Raw genomic sequence first — 13,091 nt, 5'->3', positions numbered from 1 at the left:
CACGTCGAGAGAGAGCGAAAGAGAGAGAGGGAAAGGCGATGTGCACTCGATCGGGATTTTTTATCAGATCTCATCATTTACTTTAACGCCACATTTTGATCCTTTGTTCCTCTCCCTCTCTCCTCATCTCTCACCCTCTTGAATTATCTCTCTCTCATGTCTTGTTCCCCTGCTTCTCTTCTCTCTCCTCTCCTCTGCTCTCTCCTTCCCATCTCCTGTCCTTTGTTTAGTGGAGCTAAAAGCAAACCCTACCTGACAGTGGAGCAGCTGACTGAGTTTATAAATGTCCGACAGAGAGACCCTCGTCTCAACGAGATCCTCTACCCTCCTCTCAAACCGGAACAGGTTCAGAGCCTGGTGGATAAGTACGAACCCAAAGAACTGCTGATGCAAAAAGGTTAGCATGAGTCACACACACACACGTATACACACAGGCACATACAGTGAGGGAAAAAAGTATTTGATCCCTCTGCAAAACATGACTTAGTACTTGGTGGCAAAACCCTTGTTGGCAATCACAGAGGTCAGACGTTTCTTGTAGTTGGCCACCAGGTTTGCACACATCTCAGGAGGGATTTTGTCCCACTCCTCTTTGCAGATCTTCTCCAAGTCATTAAGGTTTCGAGGCTGACGTTTGGCAACTCGAACCTTCAGCTCCCTCCACAGATTTTCTATGGGATTAAGGTCTGGAGACTGGCTAGGCCACTCCAGGACCTTAATGTGCTTCTTCTTGAGCCACTCCTTTGTTGCCTTGGCCGTGTGTTTTGGGTCATTGTCATAATGGAATACCCATCCACGTCCCATTTTCAATGCCCTGTCTGAGGGAAGGAGGTTCTCACCCAAGATTTGACGGTACATGGTCCCGTCCATCTTTCCTTTTGATGCGGTGAAGTTGTCCTGTCACCTTAGCAGAAAAACACCCCCAAAGCATAATGTTTCCACCTCCATGTTTGACAGTGGGGATAGGGGTCTTGGGGTCATAGGCAGCATTCCTCCTCCTCCAAACACGGCGAGTTGAGTTGATGCCAAAGAGCTCCATTTTGGTCTCATCTGACCACAACACTTTCACCAGTTGTCCTCTGAGTCATTCAGATGTTCATTGGCAAACTTCAGACGGGCATGTATATGTGCTTTCTTGAGCAGGGGGACCTTGCGGGCGCTGCAGGATTTCAGTCCTTCACGGCGTAGTGTGTTACCAATTGTTTTCTTGGTGACTATGGTCCCAGCTGCCTTGAGATCATTGACAAGATCCTCCCGTGTAGTTCTGGGCTGATTCCTCACCCTTCTCATGATCATTGCAACTCCCCCCCCCCCCCCAAAAAAATGTAAAATTAAAAGATCTTGCATGGAGCCCCAGACCGAGGGAGATTGACAGTTCTTTTGTGTTTCTTCCATTTGCGAATAATCGCACCAGCTGTTGTCACCTTCTCACCAAGCAGCTTGGCGATGGTCTTGTAGCCCATTCCAGCCTTGTGTAGGTCTACAATCTTGTCCCTGGACATCCTTGGAGAGCTCTTTGGTCTTGGCCATGGTGGAGAGTTTGGAATCTGATTGATTGATTGCTTCTGTGGACAGGTGTCTTTTATACAGGTAACAAACTGAGATTAGGAGCACTCCCTTTAAGAGTGTGCTCCTAATCTCAGCTCGTTACCTGTATAAAAGACACCTGGGAGCCAGAAATCTTTCTAACTGAGAGGGGGTCAAATACTTATTTCCCTCATTAAAATGCAAATCAATTTAAAACATTTTTGACATGCATTTTTCTGGATTTTTTTGTTGTTATTCTGTCTCTCACTGTTCAAATAAACCTACCATTACAATTATAGACTGATCATTTCTTTGTCAGTGGGCAAACGTACAAAATCAGCAGGGGATCAAATACTTTTTTCCCTCACTGTATATTTACATGTTTTAGAAGAACTCTGGTGTTTTGAGAGTATACCCCCCCCTTCTCTGAGGGGTGGTAAGTTTGGCAGGAGAGTTACCATAGAAACCACTCAGCAACATCGTGTCCCAGGGGCCAAGAAACAGGAGATCTAGTGGGGTTCCAGGGAACGCTTAGACCCACACACACACACACAAACACACTTACATACAAAACTCACAATCACGTATACACTTGCTCTACACTTCGTTCCTCTCTCATGCAATTCCTTCTTTCTTTTGCTATCAGACTGTGTGTGTGTGAGTGTGTGTGTGTGCTCAATGGTAAAGAACACTTAGGGGAGGACTCCCTGTCTATCCACCTGTCATGCTCATACTAGTGACACACACACACACACACACACACACACACACACACACACACACACACACACATGAACACGTGGGAACACACACACTCTGTTTATCATACAGTCACAGTCAGTTTCCCCTTCGTTTAGTGGAACAGTCAAATCGCCCTGTAAACAGAGTTCTGTCTCATCGCAGGCACACACTCTGTCACACTGTGTCAAGTCAAGTACAGACACTGACTACCGACAGTACTTATTATGCAGATTGTTATTAGACCCATTATAACCTCTTTATAATGAGCTAATAATCCTTTACTACCATGTTATTATACATCTATTACACCCCTGCTCTCTGGCTTAGAGCTCTGTGGTTACAGAGACTTCAGGAGTGAGGATCCACCCATTTGGTATCTCAGTCATGTTTATGCTACCTTCTCCAAGTCCTGAATCACACCAGTGGGCCAGAGCACTCAACAGCGCATACATGTTGTCCTGCTGGTTCAACTCAACGCTAAGAGTGAGGAGTGATGTCTGCTTTACACAAGGGGTGTCCCAAATGGAAGCCTATTCCCTATACAGTCCACTACTTTTGGGACCTGGTCAAAAGTAGTGGACTTATGCAGGGAATATGGCGTCGTTTAGGACGCAACCAGGGATATGAGAGTTTAGATGTGGTGTTTCATGGAAAGAAACTGTCCTGTGAGACAGAAGCTGGGGTTCAGACACACTGAGCCACAACTTCATGGCCAAAGAAAATCACTGGGAATTTTTGGTGACCGAGGTGCTGCTTTAAGTTTTTACATTGTAATGGTCAAACAGATGACAAGTTAATTGTATTTCACTTCAGCTATATTAGCAATTTTAGCGTAGAATAAATATGTTCTAGGCTATGCAGAGCCGTAGTCGGATATATTTGGGTCCACCCGGGTCTATCAGCTGTAGTTACATAGACCTGAGACCTGATGACAATCAAACAGGACCGCATTCGGACCAGAGGGAAAAAATAACATTTTGGACCCGGACCCGCTCGGCGGTCGGGTTTGGGTTGACCCGTGAATACCTCTAACACACACACACGTCCCTCTGCCCTTCCCAGTCCGAACGACAGATTTCCCACTGCAGTATTTATTCAGCCTGGGGCAGAGGAAGGACTGCCATCTGCTCTGATGATAGCCACAGAGTTACACACACACACACACACACACACACACACACACACACACACACACACACACACACACACACACACACACACACACACACACAGACACACACATAACCTTCCCCTTCACATACTCTTCACGCGTTTCCTCTATACCACACAATCTTCACACCAACATTCATACACACCCACACACTCTCTCACTCACTCTCTCACTTCCTCACACACACACACACTCACATGTGCGTTTGCCCTCTTCCCAGGTCCGTGGGACAGAACAGATCCTGAGGTCCAGTCCTACCGGGGTTCTTATTCAGGAAGAGGAGTGGAAAAAGAGACTCCTGTTCTCTCTCTCTCACTCACTCTCTCCCTCTCTCACTCTCGCGCTCTCTCTCTCTCGCTCTCTCTCTCTCTCGCTCTCTCTCTCTCTGTCTTGCTCCCTCTCTCTCTTTGTCTTTCTGACCCTCTCGCTGTCTCTCAATTCAGTTCAATTTAAGGGCTTTATTGGCATGGGAAACTTATATTTGCATTGCCAAAGCAAGTGAAATAGATAATAAACAAATTAACAACAACATAAAATAATAGCAAACATTACACTTACAAAAGAATAAACATTTTTACATTTTAGTAGACACTCTTATCCAGAGCGACTTACAGTAGTGAATGCATACATTTTATTATTATTATATATTTTTTTTGGTACTGGTCCCCCATGGGAATCGAACCCACAACCCTGGCATTGCAAACACCATGCTCTACCAACTCAGCCACACGGGACCGTTTCAAATGTCATATTATGTCTATATACGGTGTTGTAATGATGTGTAAATAGTTAATGTACAAAAGGGAAAATTAATAAACATAAATACAGGTTGTATTTACATTGGTGTTTGTTCTTCACTGGTTGCCCTTTTCTTGTGGCAACAGGTCACAAATCTCGCTGCTGTGATGGCACACTGTGGTATTTCACCCAATAGATATGGGAGTTTATCAAAATTGGGTTTGTTTTCGAATTCATTGTGGATCTGTGTAATCTGAGGGAAATATGTGTCTCTAATATGGTCATACATTTGGCAGGTGGTTAGGAAGTGCAGCTCAGTTTCCAGCTAATTTTGTGAGCAGTGGGCACATAGCCTGTCTTCTCTTGAGAGCCAGGTCTGCCTACGGCGGCCTTTCTCAATAACAAGGCTATGCTCACCGAGTCTGTACATAGTCAAAGCTTTCCTTAGTTTTGGTCAGTCACAGTGGTCAGGTATTCTGCCACTGTGTACTCTTTGTTTAGAGCCAAATAGCATTCTAGTTTTCTCCGTTATTTGGTCAATTCTTTCCAATGTGTCAAGTAATGCATGCATGATATGGTTGGGTCTAATTGTGTTGCTGTCCTGGGGCTCTGTGGGGTCTGTTTGTGTTTGTGAACAGAGCCAGCTTTCTTAGGGGGCTCTTCTCCATGTGTATTTATCTGTAGGTGATGGCTTTGTTATGGAAGGTTTGGGAATTGCTTCCTTTTATGTGGTTGTAGAATTTAACGGCTCTTTTCTGGATTTTGATAATTAGCCATCGGCCTAATTCTGCTCTGCATACATTATTTGGTGTTTTACTGTGTACACGGAGGATATTTTTTCAGAATTCTGCATTCAGAGTCTCAATTTGGTGTTTGTCCCATTTAGTGAATTCTTGGTTGGAGAGCGTACCCCAGACCTCACAACCATAAAGGGAAATGGGTTCTATAACTCATTCAAGTATTTTTAGCCAGATCCTAATTGGTATGTCAAATTTTATGTTCCTTTTGATGGCATAGAAGGCCCTTCTTGCCTTGTCTCTCAGCTCGTTCACAGCTTTGTGTAAGTTATCTGTGGCTCTGATGTTTAGGCCAAGATATGTATAGTTTTTTGTGTGCTCTAGGGCAACGGTGTCTAGATGGAATTTGTATTTGTGGTCCTGGGAACTGGACCTTTTTTGGAACACCATTATTTTTGTCTTACTGAGATTTACTGTCAGGGCCCAGGTCTGACAGAATCTGTGCAGAAGATCTAGGTACTGCTGTAGGCCCTCCTTGGTTGGGGACAGAAGCACCAGATCATCAGCAAACAGTAGTCATTTGAATACAGATTCTAGTAGGGTGATGCAGACTGTGCTGCATGCAGACTGTTCTAGTGCCCTCGCCAATTCGTTGATATACAGTATATGTTGAAGAGGGTGGGGCTTAAGCTGCATCCCTGTCTCACACCCCGGCCCTGTGGAAAGAAATGTGTGTGTTTTTTGCTAATTTTAACCCCACTCTTGTTGTTTGTGTACATGGATTTTATAATGTTGTATGTTTTTCCCCCAACACCACTTTCCATCAATTTGTATAGCTGTCACGTCCGTCGTATAAAGTGGACCAAAATGCAGCGGGAATGTGTATACTCGTCTTCTTTTATTCGGCAGAAAGAAGGAAAACCAAAACAAAAGTATACAAAAAACAACGACGATAAACAGTCCTGTAAGGCTTACAGCTAGCTATACACGGAACAACTACCCACAACATCCCATAGAAAAACACCCCTCTTAAATAGGACCTTCAATTAGAAGCAACTAGGAGCAGCTGCTTCAAATTGAAGGTCAACCCAACAAACACCACATAGAAATAGACATACTAGAACTAACATAGAAATAGACTAACAAGAACATAACCCAACAAACCCCGAAACACTCTAAACAAACACCCCTCTTAAAACAGAACATAGCCCAACAAACCCCGAAACACTCTAAACAAACACCCCTCTTAAAACAGAACATAGCCCAACAAACCCCGAAACACTCTAAACAAACACCCCTCTTAAAACAGAACATAGCCCAACAAACCCCGAAACACTCTAAACAAACACCCCTCTTAAAACAGAACATAGCCCAACAAACCCCGAAACACTCTAAATAAACACACCCCTGCCACGTCCTGACCAAACTACAATAACAAATAACCCCTTATACTGGTCAGGACGTGACAATAGCAGGCCCTCGTGCCAAATTGAGTTAAAAACTGTTTTGAAATAAACAAAGCATGAGAAGACTTTGCCTTTGTTTTGGATTGTTTGTTTGTCAATTAGGGTGTGCAGGGTGAATACGTGGTCTGTCATACGGTAATTTGGTACAAAGCGAATTTGACATTTTCTCAGTACATTGTTTTTCGCTGAGGAAATGTACGAGTCTGCTGTTAATGATAATGCAGAGGATTTTCCCAAGGTTGTTGTTGACCCATATCCCACGGTAGTTATTTGGGTCAAATTTGTCTCCACTTTTGTAGATTGGGGTGATCAGTCCTTGCTTCCAAATATTGGGGAAGATGCCAGAGCTGAGGATGATGTTAAAGAGTTTAAGTATAGCCAATTGGAATTTGTGGTCTGTACATTTTATAATTTCATTTAGGATACCATCAACACCACAGGCCTTTTTGGGTTGGAGGGTTTGTATTTTGTCCTGTAGTTCATTCAATGTAATTGGAGAATCCAGTGGGTTTAATAGTTGATTCTAAGATTTGTATTTGATCATTTGATCATGTATGTTTTTGCTGTTTGTTCTTTGTTATGGAGACCCAAAGATTGGAGAAGTGGTTTATCCATACATATCCATTTTGGATAGATACCTCTTCGTGTTGTTGTTTGTTTAGAGTTTTCCAATTTTCCCAGAAGTGGTGAGATTCTATAGATTCTTCAATTACATTGAGCTGATTTCTGACATGCTGTTCCTTCTTTTTCCGTAGTGTACTTCTGTATTGTTTTAGTGATTTACCATAGTGGAGCCGTAGACTCAGGTTTTCTGGGTCTCTATGTTTTTGGTTGGATAGGTTTCTCAATTTCTTTCTTAGGTTTTTAATTCTTCATCAAACCATTTGTCATTGTTGTTCATTTTCTTAGGTTGTCTGCTTGACATTTTTCGATTTGATAGGGAAGCTGAGAGGTCAAATATACTGTTTAGGTTTTCTACTGCCAAGTTTACTCTTTCACTATTACAGTGAAACATTTTGTCAAGGAAATTGTCTAGAAGGGATTGAATTTGTTGTTGCCTAGTTGTTTTTTGGTAGATTTCCACGCTACTTTCCTTCCATCTATAGCATGTATTGATATTATTCAGCTCCTTTGGCTTTGCTGTCTCATGATTGAGTATTGCTCTATAGAGTGTGATTAGAGTGTGATTTTTCTGTGATCTGATAGGGGTGTCAGTGGGCTGACTGTGAACGCTCTAAAAGACTGGGTTGAGGTCAGTGATAAATTCTTCTACAGTACTACTGCCAAGAGATGAGCTGTGTGTACCTACCATAGGAGTCCCCTCGAAGCCTACCATTGACTATGTACATACCCAGCGTCCGACAGAGCAGGAGTTGTGACCCATTTTTGTTGGTTATGTTGTCGTAGTTGTGTCTAGGGGGGCATATGGGGGAGGGAATGCTGTCACCTCCAGGTAGGTGTTTGTCCCCCTGTGTGCTGAGGATGTCTGATTCTTGTCCGGTTCTGGCATTTAGGTCGCCTTTCTCTCGTCTCTCTGACCCTCACTTGCTCTCTCGCTCTCTCTCTCTCTTTCTCTCTCTCTCTCTCTCTCTCTCTCTCTCTCTCTCTCTCTCTCTCTTTCTCTCTCTCTCTCTCTCTCACACACAGAGACCTAAACAAGGTCCTCTTAACCTATGTCTTAAGTCAGTTATGTCTAAATCAAATCTGTATAGACCTTTGATGAACTCATAACCTTTACCTCTGGAAGGCTTGACAACATTTGAAAACTTCAATCAAACCTGCCATATTAGGGACTTACAAACTACTACCTCGAAAAGTAGAACCATCTACACTACATCACCAAAGTATGTGGACACCTGCTCGTCGAACATCTCATTCCAAAATCATAGAGTTGGTCCCCCCTTAATATGGAGTATGGTAATAATATGGTCCCCCCTTTGCTGCTATAACAGCCTTCATTCTTCTGGGAAGGATTTCCACTAGATGTTGGAACATTGCTGCGGGGACTTGCTTCCATTCAGCCACAAGAGAATTAGTGAGGTCAGGCACTGATGTTGGTCGATTAGGCCTGGCTGATGGTTGGCATTCCAATTCATCCCAAAGGTGTTTGAGGTCAGGGCTCTGTACAGGCCAGTCAAGTTCTTCCACACCGATCTCAACAAACCATTTCTGTATGGACCTCGCATTGTGCACAGGGGCATTGTCATGCTGAAACAGGATAGGGCCTTCCCCAAACTGTTGCCACAAAGTTGGAAGCACAGAATCATCTAGAATGTTATTGTATTTTGTAGCGTTAAGATTTACCTTCACTGGAACTAAGGGGCCTAGCCCGAACCATGAAAAACAGCCCCAGACCATTCATTATTCCTCCTCAGCAAACTTTACAGTTGCCACTATACATTAGGGCAGGTAGCGTTCTCCTGGCATCCGCCAAACCTAGATTCGTCCATCGCACTGCCAGATGGTGAAGCGTGATTCATCACTCTAGAGAACGTGTTTCCAGTGCTCAAGAGTCCAATGTCGATGAGCTTTACACCACTCCAGCAGTCGCATGGCATTGTGCATGGTGATCTTAGGCTTGTGTGTGGCTGCTCGGCCATGGAAACCACAGGAGGTTGGTGGCACCTTAATTGGGGAGGACTGGCTCATGGTAATGGCTGAAGCGGAATCAGTGGAATGGTATCAAATACATCATACACCTGGTTTGATGCCATTTCATTCACTCCATTCCAGCCATTATTAAGAGCCATTCTCCCCTTAGCAGCCTCCACTGATGGAAACCCATTTAATGAAGCTCCCGACAAACAGTTCTTGTGCTGACGTTGCTTCCAGAGGCAGTTTGGAACTCAGTAGTGACTGTTGCAACCGAGGACAGACCATTTTTACACATTACGCGCTTCAGCACTTAGCGGTCACGTTCTATGATCTTGTGTGGCCTACCACTTTGCGGCTGAGCAGTTGTTGCTCCTAGAAGTTTCCACTTCACAATAACAGCACTTTCAGTTGACCGGGGCAGCTCTAACAGGGCAGAAATTTGATGAACTGACTTGTTGGAAAGGTGGCATCCTTTGACGGTGCCATGTTGAAAGTCACTGGGCTCTTCAGTAAGGTCATTCTACTGCCAATGTTTGTCTATGGAGATTGCATGGCTGTGTGCTCGATTTTATACACCTGTCAGTGACGTGTGTGGCTGAAATAGCCAAATCCACTAATCCGAAGGGGAGTCCACCCACTTTTGTATATATAGTGTATCTGTGAGGGGAGTTGTCGTTTTACAGGTTTTATTTCACCGTAGGGAAAGCATTTAGGCGTTCCTCTCAGACACAGGGCTGGTGGAGGAGATTACACAGGGCACAGATCTAGGATCAGCTTACACTCCCCAGTGTCTCTGCAGAGGTAAGGTTTGTACCAGAGGGAGATAGGTGTGTGTGTGTGTGTGTGTGTGTGTGTGTGTGTGTGTGTGTGTGTGTGTGTGTGTGTGTGTGTGTGTGTGTGTGTGTAACAGTCGCTAGTTCTGGGTGCCTGTGCGGTTAAGGGAGGCTAATTGGCTGCTTGTGTTAGCGTTTATTTCCCCGGCTATAGAGATCATTGATCAAAGGATATTGGTTTAGTGTGCGTGTGTGTGATGTGTTGGATTTAAAGGGAGCATGTCTGTCATGGGAGTGGGAGCGTTTGAAGCTTCTCATGCACCTGACTTGTAAATGCACTCTTTGAATGTTTATTCTACAGGATATCTGAGTGATTTTAAAACAATAAGCTAACAGCACTTATTAATTATTACTTCATCATTTGCCTCTGCGTTGTGCAATCTATTTTTTTTTTTTTTTTTTTTACATCTAAGGTATTAACACACACTGGAAGAACGCCAGAGTGTGGATTGTAGGGTGACTCAGTGTGGGAGTCATAGGTCCAACCCTTGTGGTCAGGGTTTGAAACAGCCTTTGTCCCTGAGATTGATCTCTGTGGCTCTCTAATGTACACCCACACACATACACACTGGGGCCCTCTAATGTAGACATGGATTGATTGAGGGAACCACACACACACACACACACACACACACACTGATTGATTGAGGGACTGTGTCGATGGGTAATAATGTCAGTGGTGAAACCTTTCCATCCGGGTTACACTAGAGATTTTTCAGCTTGTCTGCTTTTGTTAGCAGCATTAGGACCTAGTTTAAACTCTGCAGGGTTAAGCTTAGTTGAGCTACAACCTAACACTTAGCTTACAGCCTGTAGCACAAAACTGACACGATGGACACATATCTTTACCCAGGGTTTGAGAGGTTGTCTTCCAGTGTCTCCACTTCTCTGTCTATTGTCTCTGCTGTTTTGCTCATCTTGTCATCCTGCAGGTTAGATGTAGGCTTTGCCAAGCATCTGAGTAATGAGTCTAAGCTACAGTAGCTACAGAGCTACCCTCTGTAATGTTGTGTGTTTTTGTGCGTGTTCCTACAGGTCAGATCTCAGTGGAGGGCTTCGCCAAGTATCTGAGTAGTGAAGAGAACAGCATCATCCCACCAGAGAAGCTGGACCAGAGTGAAGACATGACCTTACCGCTGTCTCATTACTTCATCAACTCTTCCCACAATACATACCTCACAGGTAGGCACCTATTTTGAAACTTCAGAAACTTTTATTCCAGGTTTTTTATTGAAATACTCTGGTTGCTACTAACACCGGTTCTTGAAGGAAGTTTCACCTTCCTGTTTCACCCTCCTCTACTGTAAGTCTGTCATCCAATATCAGCCAATAAGGGGCCTTCTCCTCCTGTGTACCTCAGGTGCTTATCCAATCAGCACTCTCTTTGAGACTGACTTCATTCTTATTCATGAGTTCAACATTTCTTCAGACTGGTATTCAGACTGACTGGCATGTGGCAGCAATAAGAATTACAAACCAAAACTACAAAGGCCATTCTAGCTACAAGAGATATTATTATTCATATATTGAAATATATTCCGGGGAGATGGATTGCGCATGAAAATCTCTCGTGAATCAACTTTCTCCCGCCAGAGGAACATTTTATTTCTTTAATAGGCTAATGTCAAAGACTGAAAAGGGAAAAATAAATTGAGGAAGATACACAATGTGTTCATTCATTCCCTTATCACGTCTTCTTATTCTTATTCTCCTATTGACACGTTGTTGTAAGGGAGTGCATAACTGGCGGCAGGGAAGTCAGACGCAGGAGAGCAAAACTGGGTAATCAACGGAGCAGTTTTATTCATAAAACCACCGGAAACCAGAACAATAAACAAATGGGTACAAAACCCGTCGCGCACCAGAGAAAACGTGCACATGCACTTACAATAAACAATTCCGCACAAAGACATGGGGGGAACAGAGGGTTAAATACACAACATGTAATGAGGGAAATTGAGACCAGGTGTGTGAGAAGACAAGACAAAACAAATGGAAAATGAAAAGTGGATCGATGATGGCTAGAAGACCGGAGACGCCGACTGCCGAGCACCGCCCGAACAAGGAGGGGAACCGACTTCGGCGGAAGTCGTGACAGTTGTCTTATTGTATTACACATTAATGAACTAAGTTATGACGATAAATCATTTCTGGAAGTTACAAAGAAACTTTACAGAGACCTTTGCTTGCAGTGTTGGGGAAGATACTATGAAAATATAGTTCACCAAGCTACCAATTACTTCACACTGGAAGAAGATAAGCTATACTAAAGTTACCCTTGAGAAAGATATTGTTTACTTAACTGAAGTTACTTTGAAAAATACATTTTTCATATGTAAATCTGAAATGTCATAGACTACAGATTGCAAGAGCAGATCACTTGGGGGGTCATACTGTATTTCAACTTAGCCTATACAGTATGTGTAATTTAGCCTGTTAAACACAAAAACACTGTTTAAAGTGAGAATTAGGCAGGTCTGATCCCGAAAAATAAAGGAAATGATTGCCTACTTCACACATATTTTATTTTTGCAAAACAATGGTAGTTAGCTACACCGCTACATGTCCAAAAAGTTATTAACTACTGAAAACACTACAAAGATTTAATTCAATCCAACTACCACCAAGTTGCTGCAAAATGTAGATACATTACTAGTTGAACAACATGTAGTTCACTACTCCCCAACACTGTTTGCTTGTTCCATGGCAGAGGAAGACAAGGATATTTCTAATAAGTCATTACTGCTTATTTTATCGTGGTCAGGGCATTATTATTCCTTCACATTGATCCGTCTGTAATCTCCTTCTTATTAAAACTGTGTTTCATGCCGTGCTGAAGGCAGGAACTCATTTAGAAGTTAACTTTCCTCTAATGGCGGATGCTGTAATCACCCGGAAGTCGTGTTGTGTGTGTGTCTGTGTGTGTGTCCATTCACGCTCCTTAGGAAGAGATGAAATTGCATTTATAGAGGAGCTCAGGGGGCGCATCCTGAAGTGCGACACACAGACACACATACCCACATCCACTCAGCCACAGATGTGCCTGCGTCTCGCATTGACACTGTTGTCTCTGCGCGGCGGTAATACGATGCTAATGTGGAGATAATTGCTTTGTTAATGGAGAAAGTGGGGATGAGATCTGCTTGTGCGCTGCTCGGCTGTGTGGAATGTGGTGCTGCTCGTATCCATTTCCCCACTCTAATGGCTAATGTGCTTAATGAGAGCTTGAGATGTGTGGGAATGTCTCGTGTTGACACACAGTAGGACTCCTGGATCTCAGAAG

The 13,091-nt window shown here is 43.5% G+C and overlaps 1 protein-coding gene across 5 annotated transcripts in view; it reads left to right on the top strand.

The window, feature by feature from the left end:
• The window catches only part of LOC106571556 (1-phosphatidylinositol 4,5-bisphosphate phosphodiesterase beta-1), a 227,969-nt gene that overhangs the window by 165,126 nt on the left and 49,752 nt on the right, over positions 1-13,091 (top strand). For all 5 annotated transcript variants that reach the window (XR_006759204.1, XM_045695875.1, XM_045695874.1 and 2 more), the window contains exons 9-10: positions 231-397; positions 10,844-10,990. Coding sequence is in view for 4 of the 5 variants with exons in the window: in XM_045695875.1 (XP_045551831.1) it covers positions 231-397; positions 10,844-10,990 (314 nt within the window). In the remaining variant the exon portion in view is untranslated. The remainder of the gene's footprint in view (positions 1-230; positions 398-10,843; positions 10,991-13,091) is intronic.

The sequence above is a fragment of the Salmo salar genome, chromosome ssa15 (assembly GCF_905237065.1).
Source record: "Salmo salar chromosome ssa15, Ssal_v3.1, whole genome shotgun sequence".
Taxonomy (NCBI): Eukaryota; Metazoa; Chordata; class Actinopteri; order Salmoniformes; family Salmonidae; genus Salmo; species Salmo salar.
The sequence above is the reverse complement of the archived record's forward strand: the minus strand, read 5'-3'. Positions and strand labels throughout refer to the sequence as shown.